The 20,943-nt window shown below is 41.8% G+C and overlaps 1 protein-coding gene across 4 annotated transcripts in view; it reads right to left on the bottom strand.

Annotated features, from left to right (window-relative positions):
* Positions 1–1,579: 1,579 nt before the first annotated feature.
* disp1 (dispatched homolog 1 (Drosophila)) overlaps positions 1,580–20,943 on the bottom strand; it is a 92,672-nt gene continuing 73,308 nt past the window's right edge. For all 4 annotated transcript variants that reach the window (XM_075459782.1, XM_075459784.1, XM_075459785.1 and 1 more), the window contains 8 exons: positions 11,409–11,438; positions 10,432–10,555; positions 9,946–10,073; positions 6,870–6,964; positions 6,528–6,625; positions 4,845–6,434; positions 4,495–4,758; positions 1,580–4,386 (listed from right to left, as the gene is read on the bottom strand). In XM_075459782.1, coding sequence (XP_075315897.1) covers positions 2,575–4,386; positions 4,495–4,758; positions 4,845–6,434; positions 6,528–6,625; positions 6,870–6,964; positions 9,946–10,073; positions 10,432–10,555; positions 11,409–11,438 — 4,141 coding nt within the window. In that variant the 3' untranslated portion in view covers positions 1,580–2,574. The remainder of the gene's footprint in view (positions 4,387–4,494; positions 4,759–4,844; positions 6,435–6,527; positions 6,626–6,869; positions 6,965–9,945; positions 10,074–10,431; positions 10,556–11,408; positions 11,439–20,943) is intronic.

Raw genomic sequence — 20,943 nt, 5'->3', positions numbered from 1 at the left:
GTGGAGAAGAAAGACACCCGAGGGAGATCAGAGGCTGAAGAGGGACACAAATTGAACTGTATGAGCCAAAATAAGATTTTTCCTTCAACACAGAGGCATCAAGGGAGCCCAGTGCGGGCACCTTATGTAATGTGTTTTATAGTACTCGTTTGTATGCGTGTGTTTGTTTTGGGGATGAGGGTGTGACATGGATGAAAGCAAAGACCCAGCAAAACTGCAGTGGTACTTTTCCTTCAGTCTCTGCAAATGCAGATGACCAACTTCTCCATGAGGAAACACTCTGCCACTCTGACATTATAATCCCCATCTTTCCTCCAGCGATGAAAGAACAGGAAGGAGGAAGATTATCACAGGGGACGATCACTTCTTTTCCCAACTGACCCAAAGAAACAGCTGTATCCTGCCCTTGGTTAGAACTGATTGATTAGCAGACAGGGAGAGTGGGATGGGGGGGCAGCTCATTCCCAGCTCAAAAGTGCACCTCTGTTAGCTCAGGGGCAGATTTGCCGCCTGATCCAACCTCCAACTACACTAGTGGATTAATAAAGTACACATTTCTATTGCTCAGATACTGAGTTTGAATGAATCCATCTGCATATATATATATATATATATATACACATATATACACACACACACACACACACACACACACTGTGGCAGTAGAGACAAGCTTTCCACACAAAATGACATGTAATCCCCTGAAAGGTTCCTGTGACATACACTTAACACATCCAGCAGTTACAGAGCAACAGCAGCATTCCTTTGGGTTTGGGTTTCCAACCACCTGATGAATGATAAGGTTTCCTCTTTCAGAATTTTTCTTAAAATCTCATTTTGGCTTTCACTAACTCCAGAGGTAAAGATCTTTCTCTCGTGCACAATATGCTCTCGAATTAGTTCGGAGACAAGAAACAAACAATCCATCACTGTAAACAGTGAGTAGATTTTGTGCCAGTGTTGTCCAGCTCACATTATAAAAGCATAACTCATTCAAAATATATATTTGTTTGACATGCAAAATGACTACTGAGGCAGCGTTGTTGCTTTCTTAGTGCTTTGTGCCAGAGTGTTGTCTCCCTGTAATTAGAGCTGTCTGCCCCAGCAAGCCTGCTCTGTAAGTTTAGAGCGCTTCTGTCAGTCCATGTAATGATGTAATGTAATGAAGCTCGCAACACAAAAGGATTTTTTTTTCCATCCATATATCTGAATGATGATTTTATGATGAAGGTTTTATCTCTATGTGCAATTTTCACATTTTATGGCTTACGAGTGGAAATGCTGTGAATGGATTGGGAGTTGGACCCTTGAGAAAACGAGCTCAATCACACAAATGGTGATAAAATTGGATCGTTATTCTTGTGTAAATCAAGTCGACATGAGCAGGCAGTTTGGAAACCAGGCGCTGACCTCAAGCCACATGTAACAGATAGCACCAAAGGCGCCAGCCGTTCTGAGACAATGAAGCAGGTGTACCACCGGTGTAGCTAAACTCTTTTCTTTGAAGGGAAAGTTTTCGTTTTAAGGTCTGAACGTGAATCACGTGATGTGAATGCACACAGCAGCAGGACAACAATGATAAAAGAAGACATTTTAATCATACGGTACAACTTTTATCTGAGGCATGTCGCGACTTGAGCACAAGAGCACACTGAAACTTTTACACGAGCTCCCGTGAATACAAAAAAAGTGACAGGCAACAATTGATTTTTTTTGGATTTTTAAAAAAAAAAAATCAGCTTGTGAAATGTGACACGTTGTGTTGGTGATCATATTTGACGGCATATATTGATAAGTACACACAGTTTAGACACTGCACAATGTAATGGCAAATTGCTGCTGTATGGTTATCTTCAACACTCAGGGAGGAGCCCATCACTTCTCACAGTTGACGCACCATCAACTGTTTGTTTCACTGTAGAAAATAAAAGCATAACTGGTATGTGAAGAACTGGTGAGTATAAAACAAAATAGTCATAGTCCGCTCGTGCTTTTTTTGTGAAACACAAAGGCATTTGGTCAACATACACAACTGACACCTTGTACATTGCACAGACATTGAGACATTTTATATTTTTGGACATTTACCATTTGTTCTGGATTGAGTTTTCATTTAAGGAGAAGTTATTTCTGGCATAAAATACATTTATCTACTCGCCGATAACAGTTTGATGAAAGTCGGCGTCCTTCGGAAGATATTTAGATTACTCGAGATCCACGTATATCCATAAAATGGGAGGGAACAGGGCATAGACAATACAGCCTCTAAATAAGGCCAAATGAATGACTGAACGCGTACTATAAGCCCCCGAATAACAACAATATGTCAGCTATGAGCTAACAGTGCAATAGTACGCGTTCATTCAGTCATTTGGCTTAAAGTATTGGTGAAATAAAGACAGATAATGCCTTATTTAGAGGCTGTATTGTCTATGCCCTGTTCATTTACGTTATATAAGGACGCCGACTTTCACCAAACTGTTATCGGTGAGTAGATGAACGTATTTTATGCCAGAAATAAGGTCCAGGTTTAAAAAAAAAAAAGAACTTCCCCTTTAAAATGTCAATCTATTGTCAGCACACTGTTTCAGAGGAAGGATTAGTGTTTGCGAGGATAGGAGGCACGCTGGCATCATTTTTTGACACATTAAACTCTGAAGCTGAATTGCACTTCACTTTCAACGTCCTGTTAAAGCAATAGAGTTTCTTTGGGGAGGCAGAGGACGCCCGCTCTCTTTTCGAGTTCTGCTTGCACTTTTTGACACTTTCCTCCTGTGTAATGGGAACACTTTCAAGCTTCTCCTGGTTTCCAGGGATTTTAGAACAGGCATCAGTATGTGTCACTGTTTCTGGGATCGTGGTGGATGCAGGATTTTCACAAGGGAAATGATCACCGTCCTTCATCCTCTGTCTTTCAAGACAGGCTGTGTGTAGTGAGGGGGAGGGGCAACAAGTGTGAGGTTGTGTCGGGCTCATATTTTGGCAATGGTCAGGACTTGAAATGCTAATTCCATGTCTATGAATGTCCTCTCCTCCGACAGACTCAGAGCCAGGTCCTGGAGCTGGGCCTGTGTCCTGGTTTGAGGCTGGTGTTGTAGATCTCTGTTCTCTGACTGAACCGGCCTGCAGTTTTGCAGACTGGACACCGTACTTCCTGAGATGGCAGGTGTGAGTAGGTCCTTGCCTGGGGGTCACTACTCTTCCCTGGGAGCAGTGATGGAAATGTGTGAGGGGGCAGTGGACATAATGCATACGGCACTCCATGTGAGAGTAGACTGAGTCCTGGTTTGTAGGTACTAGGGCTGTGTTTTGTTTGCTTGGGCTGTTTCCTGAAAGGGTGAGGGGTTGTGGGGTGGGAGGACAGGAGTCCTGAGGTGGCTGAGCACAGGAGTGAGGGGTCCACTGCTGAAGCAGGTGATGAGGAGGATCCCCACATGTACATGTCGTGTTTTGAGAGTACTGACACCTGGATGGTGTGCTCAGTGTAGCTACAAGCCCATTCTCTGGGCCAGTTCTGCCACCGTCAGCACTCTTATAGTGGATGTGTGAAAAAGGCGCAGCATGGTGGTGGTGAGGAGGGATTCCATTATAGAGCTGAGTACACAACTCACGCTCTTCTCGCGGTTTTTCTTGAGCTTTCTGACTAGATGCAAGCGGCTCCAGCTCATAGTGCTCCACTTCCCCACCCCGGGTATCCAGCTGATATTTCCCAAGACCAGAGCTCTTCCCCTGAGGTTGGGGGCTCGTGGATGTGGCTTTGGTGAAGGCCTGACACTGCAGCTTTTTGGGCAGGGGTATCTGGCCACAGGTGCCCTGCGGCCCCAGACAGCGACACATGCACTGAAAGAAGAAAGTTGCAAAGGCCCAACTAATGCACATGATCAACATCATGAAGGTACCTAGCTGCGTGTAGGCTAGTACAGTTGATGGCATCATCATCGCCCCTGCAACGAAGGTGGTAAGTGCTGCCATTGCAATAGCAGAGCCAATTCGACTAAGGGAAAAAATCACCTTCCCCTCGCGATCGGGTTCTGGAGCAAGTCTGTAGGCTACGCCGTAGTGGACGGCAAAGTCCACCGAGAGTCCCACCGCAACAGAAATGGTAACAGACTCCAAGACGTTCAGCTCCCAGCCAAGAAGCACCAGCGAGCCGACTGTCACAAATATGGTCCCAGCAATCGACAGGATGGCGTACAGGCTGATGATGACATTCCAGGTGGTTAGCAGCATGACGCTGAAAGCAACAGCCACGGACAATGCCATGGCAACCAGAGTGCCATCAGACAGACTGTCCTGGAGGTCGTAAAACTCCAGGTTGCTGACAAACCAGCCGTGGCTAAGGCCTGCAGGGGCATAGCGCAGCTCCTCTGTGATCCAGGCATCCACCTAAAACATAATCACAAGTTTGGTTCAGCTCAATCAGAGACTGTCTGCAGGTGAGACTGGAGAAGTTTACGCAGTTAAACCTCAGATGTTAAGTAGCACAGGCCTTACCTCACGGTAGAATTGAAACATCTTCTCATAGGCCAATGTGAAGAGGTATGTACTCTGGAACTCTAAAACTATAGCTCTGATGGTGTCATTGATGTCAAATCGAGGTCCAGGGGTCTTGCTGTCCAGATGGTAGCTTGTACTCCGATCCAACTCCATAATGGCTCGCTTGATGCACAACTCAAATACATCCTGCTTATATGGGAAAGTGGACTGACTGCAGCAGGGGTAGACAGAGGCATCTTCACAGTCCTGGTTCTCCATCCACTGTTAAAAATCACATAACATAAAGCTGATTATGGCAGGTAACACATTACGGTTTACTCTGTATATAATAGATAAATGGTACTAACCTGTTTGAATGTCTCAATGAAGCAGCTAGTGAAGTCCTGCTCGTCTGACTGAAAGACAAAACTCTGGTTCCTCAGCTTCTGGCAGAAGGTGAGGATCCACAGTTGAGATGCTGGACTAGCTATGTTGAAGGTGTTATCCAGCATCAGCTTTCCCTTGTTTTTGGGGTTCAGGGGGTCTCCGTTGTCCACAGGGGTAACCCCCCAAATGATTGTTATAGGCATGTGGAGGTCCTCACCGTGATGTACTCTCTCAAACATAAATAGTTTTTTGTACTCTGCATCATAGCGCTCGAAAGGGTGAGAGGACCGGAACACCTGGAACTCTGCCAGCTCCAGGGAAGGAAGCTTCATTTTTGGGTTTACACAAACTACATATGCCCCACCAACTGTGATGGCAAGGAACCAGAGGAGCCAGAGGTAGCGCAGCTTGATGACGATACAGGGCAGGACCTTCTCAAAGAAGATCCTTGATGCCTCAGAGACTGTGAACAGGCATTTGTTGGCCTTCTGGCAAAGACCAGCCCAGAACATCTGGGTGCAGAAGCCTCTTTGCTGGTGTGGAGGCTTGGAACAGGTGAATATGTTGGGCAGGTAGCGTTCATGTAGCACCACCACAGCAGGAAGCCATGTCACCATTAGAATATAGTTAACCAAAATGGCAGTGCCAGCGTAGACTCCAAAGCAGCGTATGGCTGTGATGTTGCTGACATAGTTGGCATAAAAAGCTGCAGCGGTGGTGAAGCTGGTGACAAACATGGAAAGTGCAGCATGTTGCAGGGTCATGCCAACTGTCTCTGACAACTCAGCATGTGGCTTATCATACTTAGTGTAGTTCCATACATCACAAAGTACGAAGGCGTCATCTGCACCGATGCCTACGAGGATAATGAGGGCCGTGAGATTCATGAAGGGGAAAAACTCAAAGTTGAACACCATTCGATAAAGAAAGTAGGACACAATCAATGAACTGATGATGGCGATTATCGTCATTAAAGTGATGAAAATTGACCGTGTATAGACACACATGACCAGCAGTACAATCACAATGGCTATGGCAGGGTACACTGTGTCAGTGAGGAGGTAGTCCTGAAAGAGGTCGTGTTTGATGCCAAACTCGATCCCCGTGACTGTGGTGATGCCATCTGAGGAGTTCCAGTTCTCAAAATTGTCCAAGTAAATTTTCATCATAGACTCTCCTTTCTCTGTGGGAGAGAAGAGCATGCTGTACTTGAGCATCGGCGGGGGATGCTCCAGGCTCTTGGGACTCAGGAAGTCTTTGTCCACTAGGAAGTGAAGGATCTGGTAAACAGCATTGTACTTTGTGCACTTCCTGGGCACACTGGCACACTTCAGCTGGTCTTTCCGTCGCAGGGTCATGTCCCAGCAGTCAGGTCCCAGTGTACCATTGTGGTAATACTTGGCACATGAGCGCAGGATCTTGAGAGTGTGAGATACATCGCGTTCTGTGATTTTCTGACAGGACGATCGGTTGGCGAGGACAGCAATGTAGTTACCGAGTGTCCAGCTTGGGCAACAGGAAGCGTCACTGGTGCGCTGACAAAGACTCCAGTAGTCACGGTGGGAGCGCACCTGGAGCAGTGAGAATTATAAATACATAGTGGAAAAAAAATTCAGAGGGAATTAGTATGGTCTATGAGAGGCTGTGGTATTCTATGTACTTACTCTTATATTGTCCTGACTGCACATTGATTTGATGGCTTGAATATTCCACAGATTTTTCCCTTCAGCTGATGTGAACACCAGCCTAGAGTAACTGTCACCTGCAGAAAGAAGAGATTCTTATAACTTAAAAAGGAAACAATCTCTGCTGGAGTAATAAAAGTTTGGAAAGCTGACTGTCAAAGTTTTTGTTTTATAACCCCCCCCCCCAACAGCGTATCATTGTGCTGCTTTGGACAAATTTTTACTGAGTTATATTTGTTTTCCCGGAATCATCGTCTGGTTGAAGCTGGACAAAAGTCTTTTCTCAATGCTCCCTGTATCCTTCTGTATTCATAATTTTACCTGGCACATCACAGAAGAACTCTTTACTGAAGTCCCATTCTGCTTGCCGTTTTTCTCTGTCAAAGTGGTCCTCCGGCCATCTGGGTTCCTGGTGACTAGAAAACAATAAATACACATTCACATTGTGTTCATTCTTTACTTTACAAGTCTGTGCTGTGCAAACGTGTTGGACACTACAGCTTAGAGTTGTAAAGAGTAATTAAACTAGCTCTTTCAATACAGCTCTCTACTTAGAACCTGTCCCAAATAACTGAGCGCCTTAACCTCACCTCCAGCGGGTCAAGACGTCTTTTGGAAGATGGTAATTTACTCTTTTTTTCAGACCCTGAGATTGTCATGGAAAAACCACCTGTGTAGCATCATGTATCAAGAGTTACTTTCAACCAATCAGATCAGTGAAATGAAGACAGTAGGGAAAAGTAAAATCCTTATAGAAGCCAGTGAGAAGAATGAAAATATATTTTCCATCAAGGAAAGCATTCAGTGATGTACTGTCCTTCCATCAATAAAAAAATACACCTAATACACATCTTTATCTACCACTCTAGGACACTTGTTGGTCTAACACATCTAGCCACGGCAACAAATGCATAGCCCGGAGTCTGGAAAGATGGTTTCTCTCATGGTCAGAATTGGATATCCCAAGAATCCAGCTGCCTCTCAAGGTAAAGAGAATACCCTCCGAGGAAAGGGACGGCTGCTGTCATAAACTATCCAAAGCCAAAAGGAGAGAACCAAACAAGATGTATGATTTCATAAGTCATAAAACAGAGAGGAGACATGCTGCTGTGATTAAGGCTGAAGAGTCAGCGTGACACAAAATGAAGGAACAGCATTTGAAGGACGGTAATCAAATAAGCAGAAGTAACTGCTCTTCTCTCCAAAATGAGTTAGTATACTACTGTCATTATAATAATAATTATTATAGCAGCTGAGCTGGGGCCCTGAGATATGCAGACAGGCATTTGGAGTGTGTCTAGATCTTCTTTTAGCAAGAATAATGATTCAAGTTAGGGTTAGGCTGATTTATGGTTCAGACAGTCTTTTTTATTGTCCCTTTTTTGGGGCCACGTCTCAGCTAAAAACCGGAAGGCAGAGTAATCAGGTGGTTGTCAGACAGAGGCAAAGGGTTGACAGACAAAGGGATGAGGCAAGGACGCTTGCTGACAGAAGCAGAAGGCTCCTGTATGCTGTACGCACATAAGTACACAATTACATCTGATGACAGACACGTGGAGTGAGACAGACAGGCAGACAAAGGCAGCTACAGACACAGTGGGAGACAGAGAGAATATCCATTATCTCATCAGCAAAGTGGAGTTAACCAACATGGATGGAGGATACATTCCTTTGAGAGAAGCTGATTCAGAGAGCTACTGTCCTGTCAGTGTCATTAAGTGACTGATTTTGTTCTCAATTTGTTGAGACAGTGCAACGGTTTAAAGCTAATTAAGGGTTGTTTATTAGTAGTTATGAATATACATGAACCTAGTGAAGCAAAGCTCTTTGATTATGTGTATAGACACATGACGAGTAAAATATAAGGAATAGGATATTAGCAGGAATTTAGAGCTGAGCATGAGGACAGAGCGCGTGCAGTCATGCAGATATATACGTAGATAGTCGGCAAACACTCTGCTGTTGATTAGTGAAGAATCTCCCTCTGACTGCAGAGGACGACCTGGTAGGCGGACAAGTCTCTTCTTTGTTCCTCTTTTCTTTCACAAGAGGATTCAGACTTTTTAGCATGTCTGTCAACGATATGACTGCACCCCCAACTGACTCCAATCACCACCTCAGCCTCCAACCCTGATGTGGGGTTGTATTGAAGGCCAAATTTAAACAGCCATACACTGGATACATATTTTCCTCATCACAAGAAACAGGTATTTACTTGTTTATCAATCGTGCAGCAAATAACAACTTCCAATGGAATATTCCAGAACTCTGGTTTAACTAATTCTGTACAAACACCTATACTCCAGGACAGGAAGATTTTGGTTCCAAAAGATCTGTGTGGATACAGTATATATTTTACTCAGTGTATAGTAAGTATATAAATATCCTTTTGCAGACTTAAATTGTGAAATAATGTATTATACATTATATATCAATTTAGTGGTGACAAAACAAGGATGACAACAACTTAATATGAAAATACACAGCCTGTCTAAAATTGGGTTAAGAACCGTCCAATACAGCATTAAAACCTGGAGGGATAGTGGTAAACCTCAGGAGTGAATGTATTTGGAAGATTTCAACAATTTAGACCAGAGGTCACTTAAATGTTTGGTGTACTCTAATCGAAGAGAATCAACAGACGACCTGAGGGCAATGTTTAATAGTGAAACTCATTTCCACAGCAAAAATGCTAAGAGAACTTGAGGTATTGTGCCTAAACACCTGTGTAGCCTCAAGAAAACCATTCCACTTTGAAGCAATAGAAAAGAGGTCACATGGTCTAATGAGTCCATATTTAACCTGTTCGAGAGTGATGGGCATATCTTGGTGAGAAGAGCGGCAGATGAAGCGCAGCATCCATCATGCCAAGTGCCATATCTACAAGCCTGTGGGGGCAGCGTTATGATCTTGGGCTGTTTCAGGTGGTGAGAGCTTGGTTCAGCAACATTATAAACACAAAACATGAAGTCACATGACTTACACTGAATCAATAATTTTTTTTTTCTTTCCTGATGGCACAGACATATACCAAACAGACAATACAAGGACTTACTGGGCTCAAATCTAAAAAAGTGTTTCAGGGAGTTCATCATTTCACCCCTCATCTGTTGGTATGATTTAAAAAAAAAAAAAAAAATCAAATTTAAAAAAGCTAATGTCAGTGTGACTGGGACATCAAACCAGGACTAAGAATTTTGTTTTGGTCCAGACAAACTACAAGTGTGAACTCACCCTGTAATTTACTGTCTCCTGCAAGAGAAAAGCCACTGACTCTGAAACAAAGTGATCTCTGTTTCTGTAATCTAAAGCTTTTACTTATAAACTGGGTTTTAAGCACAATTTAGGATGCTAGCTTATCTAAATAATGTAAGAGATAATAATAATGTGAGATTACTTTTTGGCTTGCTCATCGGCATATTTGAAGGGATAGTTGGCCAGTGTGGCTTTATAGCCTGTGTTCTTCACCATATTGTTCCATGTGACCAATCGCTGGCCAATAGCAGTTCCCCGTGGCTCGAAACCCTTTTAGGAAAAGAAAAAAGAGCAATAAGCAAACAAGCTTTGAAATGTTAAGAAAGTTTTTGTCTTCATGAGTGCATAAAAAAAAAAAAATCTCCATCTGGATGTCATTCACAGTTGTGTTGTCAACAGTAACACAAAAACAGAACCACCCCTCCTCAGTAACCCAGGAAAAACAAATGGAAATGATGCTGTGACTGTACTGGTACACCGTGTTGTGGAAAATTATCCGCCTCGTACAAATAAACTAATATTCTCAACATTTATTTATTTTTTTTCAATTTACAGACCATTCTTCATGTTTAGAAGCAGACGAGGTATTATATGTTTCCAAAGGAGAGCTTCATGGAGCTGTACTCACCAGCAACGGGTCAGAGAAATCAGGCAGGTCAGGCACCAGGATGCCCACTAGGGCGCAAACCACAATGAGTACTGTGCACACGCCAAGCACAACTACTGGCCAGTCAGCTATCAGCTCAGCATAGCTGGAGATGGAGACAAGATGGAGACTCTAAGTTTTAATAAAAACACTGATGACAAAACCATATCTACGACAACACCACACCAAAAGAGAAGACTGCATAGAGCATACAGCAAGTCTCCATTTAAATGTGAAGTGAAAGAGGCAGAGAAGAAGATCAAAATAGTCACCAAAAGAAAAAGAAAAAAAGTCAGGTAACTACAGCTACAGATATATATATATATATATATATATACATATATATATCTATATAGATATATATCTATATAGATATATATAGATATATATATAGTTAGCTGCAGCTCTCTGCCAGTCTAAAGCACTGGCACTGATCTGTGATAGGTCTGTTAGCGCATTAGGTCCAACCCCCCCATGGGCGGTGTTGAAGGGTGGGAACTAGCGCTTGTAGTTTCAACAGAAATCCACCCCTCTTACACTACCTCCTACAATGACGCAAAATGACGATTTTTGCGTCATTGTAGGAGGAAGTGTAAAGAGGTGAATACGGATTTCTCCCGTCTCAGGGGGGAAATGAGAGAGTGTTGCATGACCATTCAAAAGTATGACTGGGTTTCTAACAATGCAAAGCCTAATGCAAATGGGTGGAGTGTCCCTTTAATGCTGGGTTTTTTAATGCTGTGTAATGGACAGATGAGGGCATCCAAGTTCCTGGCTACTTGAGGCCAGGTACAGAGAGACTCACAACTCCCCTCCATAACGCTCATGACTCACAACTGAGGAATGATGGCTCCGTAAGAGCAGTGATGGATGGGTGACAGAAATAAAGGGGAGAGGAGGAGGAGAGCTTTGCAATCCAGAACATCAACAGAGTAGAAGCAGATTTTGGCAGGTCTTACCTTTTGGGGAATCGAAAGGGCCTCGCAGGGCTGAAAAACAAAAAGAGGGAGATAAATCAGGTTTACATTTTGAAGTCAAAGCAACAAGCAATCAAAACCAGACTTTTGAGAAAGAGTTGACATATTGTCTTTGTGATCTGAAGTCTTCTCCTTTTTGTCCAGCACAAACACACATCTTTGGTTCTAGACCACTGACAACATTAAAGCTGACATGGCTGTCAAAAGCACTTTCCACTGAACTCATCATAATAGCATGCTCCTTTCTGATGTGACAGACAAGCTTACATGCTGTGTGTTTTTAAAAGACACGTGCCCAAAACAGACAACTCCGATGTACCAAAGTTATAAACATTTACTTTAGAGGCTGACTCAGACCTGAAAATTCCTGCCTGGCTTAAACGAATCCTGACGGATTTTTGTTTGAACCCAAACCAGATCTGAAAAGGGTATCAGCTTGAACCCAAATAAAGCCCCAAATGTTCACAACAACATTTATGAAACTGATCTGAGCCTCAAACCATGAGCCTAAATGAGAAATGCACAATGAAACTTTGTTTTCTAATGTATCACTGTCCGTAATAAGGCCTACTGACACGGTAGGGTCGACCCAAACATACACACATAACATACACACACGGCCTTCAGCTGCTTGGGATTTATCTGGATTTCTCGTCAGCTCCTCCTGGGAGCGGTGGGGGAGCGTCCGGTATGCCGGGAGCAGAAAAATGCCCCAAGTGGAAAGGAGGGAGTGGGAGACTCAGATATTGCCACCTGATCATAGCAAGGCTGAAGGAAACAACTGATCTGAGATAAATGGGTTAAGGGGAGAGAGAAATGTATCTATTTGACAAAATTACAGTTAAAATTACAGTGAAAGGAGTGGCAATATGGGATGGATCAACTTAGAAAATTAAAAAATGTTTTTAGCTGCAAAAAGCACATTTTACTTGATCAGATTCAATTGCCTTTCATTCAGGTGAAGCTGGACATGATATGGCTATGTTTAAAAGACAACCAGGTTAAAAAACTTAAAGCATAAAGTTGAAGCCAAGATCTGTGTCTTTGTCTCATTCAGACAGAGGCCACAACAGCTTGATTAGGTCTACCAGAAAAGACATTTGTTAAGATAAAAAGTCTGCTTCATTTGCCTCAACTAAAAGCTAAAAGGATTCTAGAACTTTTTTTCTTTGAACACAACAGATTAAATCCACATCTCCACTGAAAGGAAAGTGTCCTAAATATGATCATCTGACAGCAAAGGAGGAAAAGAGGTGTCAGCGTGTCACCTTCTTTTGCAGCCAATCAGATCAATTGCAGACCACAGATCAAAAATGTTTGCCGTCAAAGTAAATCTGCAGAATGTTATAATTAGCAGTAATGGGAAGCAAAAATACACAGCTATTGATGAGGAATTTTACTCTGCGGGGGTGAGTTGTAAGAAGTCGGTAAATTCCTTTTAAAGTTTCATTGCGTACATTAATAAGATGGCCAGATGTCAGGTGGTACAGGTTTAGAAAGCCAAGCACACACAGACGTAACGAGGACATCATTTTGCAGATAACACAAGTGATACTTGATAAAAATGTAATTTTAACTCTATTTTAAGGAAACTTGTCCTTGCTCCTCTTGAATATTCAATTATTCCCTTTTCTTTCTCTCTTCAATTTAAACAGCAACCTTTAACCTTGCTTAAAACTAAAATGGCTAATGAGAACCACATTTTCTTGCCCGTCTGTGAACTAATAGCCAGGGGGAAATTTTGTATTGCTAATGTAATTCTAGTCGGTGTGCACCGTCACTTGGCTTTCCATGTATGGCCTTGAACTGCAGACCTCAGGACAGAGATATGGCCCAAAATGGAGGAGTAATGTTATTACAAATACTTGGAACCGATTCATGACAGCGCTCTGAGGCATATCTATTTGTCTGCTAAAGGTCTGTTTTGAATTTCGGTCAGTGGTGCTCTTATCTGAATTTATTTCAGCCAATTGGAAAGATGTGCAGCATACCTGAGGACTTCTAAATGACAAAAAAAAAAGGGATAAATCAAGGATCCATCCAGTCAAGAGTAATAATTCATCATGTTCCCTTAAAACTAATGCTGAGCTTGAAAACTGAGTTAATCTCTGTGCCTGGGACTTCTAGTTTAATCTGCTTGTAGTCTATAAACTAAAGCCAAATTAAAGATGAATTACCCTCACAGCTTGTGAAACTGAAAATGAATGAGGGTGTAAAGCACAAGGAAGGTGGTGAGCAACAGAGAGCTAGTGTTTACTGATGAGGCTCTAAATTCTGCAAGATGACAACCCACTGTATCGGGTTTCCTCCATGACTGCATGATCAGTTCTACTCACTATGCCTTTAATGCAAAATTCAACTGCAGACCCTGTCTTTCTGTCCAACTTTCTATGCCTCTCTCCTCCTTTCCTTGGCTTCTGCCTGCCTTCTTATTTTCTCTCTCCTCTGGTTGTGAGGAACGTCCCAGTGTTATTCTATTTACCAGAGGGAGAGTGTTTCTGGATCACTGGGCTAATTAATAAGATAAACAGAGACCGCCAGCCGCTCACTCAGCACTGTGGTGACAGGAAAGAAACAGAGAAGCAGCTGGGAATTGAGGATGCCGAGGGGCTGCTTTACAGCGCTCAACAGTGCGCAGTATTGCCTTGTACAGGATGATAGTTACGGTTTGTGAGAGAAATAATCACATTTTTCCTCGAGCTAATTGAACAATTCTGTTAGACTGATCTGCTTAAACTCTGCTAGACTGATCTGCTTAAACTTCAAACAACAAAGAAACCGCAATAGATATTTTTAGTCATACAATAAAGAAAAGATACTGTGGGGGACAGCTTTTGTCCGTGTGCCTGGGTTTTCCTACAAGTCTTTGTTTGCAGGGGGGTTGAGGGTGAGGGTTAACTGTCAACACACAGGCAGGTAAATATTTCACGAACAAGGACTTCGTGTCGAAGCAAGAACAATTAATGTCAACAATCAGACCCGCTGGGTCTGCCTCACCCTGATTAGTGCCTTACTGGAACGCTGCACACAATTAGAGGCTCGAGTTAGCCGTGAAATAGGCCCAGGCTACCAGAACTCCCATCCAAAGGAAACTATGAGAGAAGTTCGGCAGAAAACTCTGCACTACATATGTATTTGCACTGAGATAAAAAAGGTTGTGCAAGTGTTTTTAGCGTATTGATAAAGGACTCTTGTGGCTACAGCAGAGCACTGATAGAAACATCAATGAGTCCCAAAGTGAGCAAGTGTGTCTGGCTGAATTAAATTAATATGACTGCAAATATCTAAAAGACCTATTGGAGTTTAGGAATAAAACTTCATCAAAGAGAAAAGTTCAATGAATAATTAGAATTATTCTGTATATCAGGACAAATCAACTGTATAAGATTAAAAAAGGCCTTAAAGAAAACAGCAACAAGTTTGTTTAACAAAGAGCCCAGAAATGGAATTCGGGTGAAATTAGAGCTGCAGTGCAGCTGTAAACAGACAATAAAATCCAACAGTTTAAAAGCTTTTAGATTTATGACTCAAAACATTAACGAAAAGCCCAACAAGGGCTGAAGATGTGCGTCAAAGAGGACACTTTTCTGGAACATCAAGTACTTTCTCCAATATACTTTAAATCTCCAAAAATAGGTGAACAAAATAGATATACGAGCAGTGTTTTCAGTCTTTATCAGTGGTCAAATGTAAAGACCAATGTTACACCGCAAACAGTTTTAATAATAGATTGGAGAATTATCAGCACTGTTCTGAGACACATTGGCTTCAGCAGTAACACACTGATTCACAGGGCATCATGTTTCTAACAGGCCTCCAATAAACACTGGAACAGGCCTGGGCTGTTTAAACACAAAGTTTAAATACGGGTCAGTTGGGGAACTTCTCCTCTCATTATCACATGGGGGAAGCACAACCAGACATGGGACATTTCGTGGAAAAGAAGCAGCAGTTGAAGTTTAATGGGATTATTTGTCCATATGACAAATGACGACCATATCTGTATTTTAAGTTGTGCAAAGAATTAACTGAATTTTTAATGCAGCTCAATTTTTTTTAGTAATGCTTCCATATGTGTGCATATGGACTTCTTTGGGATGACTGCATTCACTGGTGAGCATGGCCTTTTCTGTCTGCACATTCCACTAGCTTGAATTCCTCAAGGTGAAATACGGGCATGCAGAAATTCCAGGCAGACAGTTGGGATTTGAGGACTGTAGCCAATGGTTACAAGCTGTCAGTCTGTGTGACGTCTTCATCATGGCTGCTCCTTGCCTAATCTTTATCACGTCAAGCTTGCAGCTCCAGAGCTCTATGCAGGCTAGGCTGAAAGCGCAGTGGGTGCAGGTCTTCACTAAGATTGTTTTTAAACATTCCCTGGGTGAATCCTGCGCTATTATGGCTGAGTACAACTGTATGCAGCAGTGTGGTCAGGGAGAGCAGTAGACTTTTAAAGGTGGAAAAAGTTGTTTATACCTTCTACTGCATCCATCAGCCTCCTGCCACAGACATGTGATGATTACTGATGACTTAAAATCATTGTGCGATGACCACAAGCGTGCGGTCTTGGTCAAATATGGTCACTGACCAACAACCCAAACCAAACCAAAGAGCTGCATACAATAGTTGCATGTTAAATAAAACCACACCCCTTCAAAACAAAGCTGATCATTGCAGACCTCAGGGACAGAGGCTTCGTTTTCAAAGCTGATGAGTCATTAGCTATCATTTCAAAAACAGGCTCCGTAAAACAAAAACTTTTGACATTAAATAAAAGACAAGTACAAGTCTAGACAATGACAAAGCTTCTCTTTTGAAAGACATTTTAGCTGCTGCTGATGCCGTTGGCTTCTCTTGTGTAAGTAAGACATCTTGTCAATACACTAACTTGAAACACAGCCATCATTATAATCAACATGTAGGGCCACAAACGTATGGGAACAAAGAGCAATTATAGACTTCATGTGATTTCACATGTAGTGGACTGTAATAAAATCTGTCTCCTGCTGATATATGATCCCCTAATGACTCAGACATCACATGTATCTTCACTCAGACTTTCTCTGATCTCATTTATTAACAAAGGAGAGAAAGAAAAGGTCAATGTCCATTTCATTTTTCAATTTTTCACCCTGCGTCCATGCCAGTATTACCTTATTGCGCCAGACTACGAGTCTATTTTCCCCTGAGATTTGTTATTGTCACTTCATATTTGACAATAGGTCTTCTGAGGACATGATAGCTCAGAGAGTTTAAGGGTTGTTTGGAGCAGTGCAGTGACATCTGTTTTTTCCCCCTTTTTTTGGGGAAAAAAACTACCCTTATTTTTTGGTAGAAAACCAAAGCAGCTGATGTGGGCATCTAAAAAATGGCACCACATGCAATTTGGTAAAGATGCACTAAGGAAACCTTGCCACAGCTGAAGCTAAATGATGAACAAAATGTTTCCTCCCAGCTCCTTCAGAGAGCGAGAGAGTGTGTATGTGTACGTGCATGTTAGGATGGGTGTTTTGGTGGGTGTCTGGAAAATTCCAAGCGAAAGTTCACTAAGTAAAGGAGAGGAAACAAAGGAAAAAAAAGGGGTAGCTGTTCATCTCAGTGGGGGCATTGCCTGGTTCTTTTAGTTTCAAACAAACAATAATATGAACCCGATGATGGAGAAGGTGAAATACATCTGAAGCTGGTGTACATTTTACACAGTATTTCCACTTTGATTAAGTTCATTATAATACTTATTAAATACTAACCTAGTGCAAATACTGTGACAAAGTGCCTGGTGACACTGATGTGTCATTTTGGGTTTAGGAAAGCAACTTAACTTCTGCAACCAACACTGTGGGTGTATTTCTTATACAGGAAGCCAACTGATTTAATTTCATGTAATTCAAGAAGATTTTCTTTTAACTTAAATGTAATCTTTTCTGTTTTAAGACCCATCTATGAGCAAATTTTGATAAGTATATGTGCACCATTTTCTCAGCATCTCCCTCCATCAGCAGAGTTCAGGGCAAAACACAGCAGGAATGAAGGAATAGATAAATTATGTCTTTTGATGAGCTACAAAGTAAAGACAGTTTTACAACCTCAGAGAAACATCTGAGGATTCAGAGAATCACAACACTAACACAGTGATTTAAACCACATTTTCAAAAAATAGCCACCATTCATTTTATCTTTAGCTTCAACAGTAAACTGTTCTCTTACTAATCCCCACTCATGAAAATCCAGTAGAACCCACCAGTAAACCATTTATCTAACATATTGAGAAAGGACATCTCAAACAGTCTGGACTGGACACATGTAGTGGTTTATCCTCTTCAAAGTGCAATGATAATCTTTACCAGCCTGTAGCAGCAAGACGTATTTATCCAGCTGAGGCCTGGATAGCTGCTCAGTCAGCTTATGAGAAGTTATGACAACGTTGTGCTCACATCAGTCTTTGATCTGGCTTTATGGGACAGAATGGGCCTTTGATCTGTACTGGCTATCTTATGGGCTTTGCTTAATACTCAGAAATGGAGGTAGTAGAGAAGTACAGAGAGAGAAATGAAAAAATGTCTGTAAGAAAGAAAGTGAAATGTATGTATGTATGTATATATATATATATATATATATATATATATATATATATATAATATATATATATTTTTAAATATGTAAATGAAGACCAGAGGGAACAAAGAAGAAGAGCAACTAGCGAATATGCTCTAAAGGTCCTCATTTCATCACTGCTGTTCCCAGTCAGTCTGTCCCCATCTGTTTTCTACTCCTCTCTCTTAACCTGCATCAGCGAACACTTGCAAATTGAACAGTTGGTTGCTTCACCTGACATCACATTACACCGCTGGCCCCTTCCCCGACTACCAAACCAGCATATGTGTGTAGTTTTTTTTCGTTGCTATTAGTTGAAACTTGTATCATTGATTTTCTTTTTCTTTATGTTCAAGAACATATCAAAATACAAATGGTCAAAAAATATCAGTGGTGGTGTAGCAAAAAACACAGCATTATGTGTTAAGCCTTTTATTTTTTTCTTTCACAATGGGGGAAATCCTTTAAAATATTTCAGCAGTCAAGGATTTAAAAAAATAGTGTTAAGGATTAAAAGTGAATGTCTTTAAATCAAGCTCCACAAGGTAAATATCATGTTGAGTGCGTCTTGAGCGAGAAACTTGTAATACTGCTGTGCATTTAAATAAAAATAAGGCGAGCCTAACGAATGAAAACTCGCTCGTCAGTAAGTTAGATGAACCCAGGTAAGTACAGAGTTCTGACTGATGTTGATGTCACTCAGATGTCTCAGTAGTGGGAAACAAAAGCCTATGTGCATAATAAATCAGAGGTAGACTACAAACTGAAGAGAGTCTGATCCGTCAAAAATTTAACTAAAGCAGAGGAAGGAAAATCCTACTTAGAATTGTCTAAAAAACATTAAAAAAAAAAAAAAGAAAACATTTAAAAAAAAGCATCAAAACCCTGCATCTATATCTTGATTTTGTAGAGAAAATGCCAGCGTGCACTGCTTATAGCCTGGGCTAACCTCGTAACTCCAAGCACTCCAACAGTACAGAGCGGATAAGAGGAGGAGGATGTCAGTAAATCTCCCCCATCCTTCACAGAGCCCTCTGACGTGCCCCAGGAGCCACAGAACATACACATAAATACAGATAATCTTTTTTTCAGATGCAGTCCTCTCATTTCGGTTGACTTTTACAACGTATAACTTGGGCAATAAACTAAACCTATGTAGAGTCGAAACAATCCTAACAGGTAAAGGTGCAGGAGTTTAATAGACCCATATATATTTAGTTTCCCTAACTTCAAATAAACTGGGTAAAGGGTTAATCTACTCCAACACGGCTGACACATACGGTCCACCAGAAATACAGATGCTTGATGCAATGTTGCAAAATGACACATACTGAACTGCTCTGCTCTTAGGAGTTGTCATGTTTGAGGTTAAATACTCAGCGTGACCCTGGATGCCTGAGTGTCAGTGAGCTCCTTCCTTGGTGACTCTGGCAGGGTCGCCAGTGCAGGTAGTAGCAGGTTGGCTGAACCTCAGCTGCCCTGAAGCTACACATAATTTGTTTCATACATATTCTCTCATGACACAGCTCTCTCTCTCTATAGCTACTGTCAGTGTGCAAGTGCAGCCCTCAGAATTTAGCTGTGGTCAAAGTTGGCACTCTTAACCCCAGGTTAACACTTGCACTTCATCCTTGGGGCTTTGCTCGACTGCAGTGAATGATCGTCTTCCAAAAACAAACATTTAAAAACTCCTTGTTTTGCCCAAGAGAGTGGCTTAAGACCTACTAAGCTACGAGCAACGGGGAGCCGAGCTTTCACTATTTCCCCACTACTGAGGTCTAAAGTGTTTCACCTGAAGTCTTTAAACCTGCTAGCACACACAGAGCTGGCTGGAGCCAAACAGCTACAGACATCCCAAGGACACACCGCTTCTCTCTGCTCTAAATAACCCTGTACACATAAAAAGTAGTGAAAAATAATCTCACAATGCAGACAAAAATGGTCCTAATGTTTTCAACAGATATCCACAGAAAAAAAAAAAAAAAAAACTTTAAGCCAAACTGCTGAAAGGGGCTTCAACCTCTCTAAAGATTTGGATTATTTCGTAGATGTAAAAAGACCCAAAGACCCTTTGATCGTTTCTCAAAATAGAAACATTAGGAAACAGAGTGTAGGCTAATCTTTGTAACTGGATTAAGGTTTTGTGAAGCTGAGAATAGGCACAGAAAATGCCCAGTTGTGAAACCCACATAAAAAGGTCTTAATAAAGAGCTGAAGTTACAACTTATCACTCTGTGTGTTTGAGGGGGACAGACTGTATGTGTGAGCAGGACACGAGAACGATGTGATCACAGACGTAATCCCTCCACTAATCTGGCAGATCACAGCCCTGCGGCAAATCAACATGTTACATGACACCGTTTTTTTTCCGACTCTACATCCCCAAATTATCAAGGGTATTATGAATATATAGCATATAAGTTTACATGTGTTGGGGTAAGATATATTTAACTACCACCAAATTCCACAAAGTATTAGTAAAGGGATTGGAGAACTGGAGTAAAAGCGCAACACAGTCTTAAGGTTTTTGTTAGTATCTGAGATCCGGGAAAAATGGCACAACTGAGACAGGTTTATCATTTCCAAAATCTAATCTCTCAATCTGATACAGACACACAAAAACATTAGTGTTCAGGAAAGGGGAATGTTGGGAAAGCAGATTTGGAACAGACCCAGGTTCTATAATTCAAACCTATCATCGCTGTACAAGAGAGACCCCATTTGGTGCATAGATATTCGACAGCAAGACAGATGTAAATGTGTCCAATCTGCTCTAAATACTGATGTGGAATGAGAGAAGGATAAGAAGGGACATGCAGCAAAAGGAGTAAACAAAGACAACATGAGTGGTAAGTAAGAGAGCTGGGAGGGAAGGAACCACAGAGGCTGGTGGTTGCTTCTAAATCCTGGCAACACAATCCAATGG

The sequence above is a fragment of the Odontesthes bonariensis genome, chromosome 24, assembly GCF_027942865.1.
Source record: "Odontesthes bonariensis isolate fOdoBon6 chromosome 24, fOdoBon6.hap1, whole genome shotgun sequence".
NCBI lineage: Eukaryota > Metazoa > Chordata > Actinopteri > Atheriniformes > Atherinopsidae > Odontesthes > Odontesthes bonariensis.
This window is presented reverse-complemented; position numbering and strand designations above follow the sequence as displayed.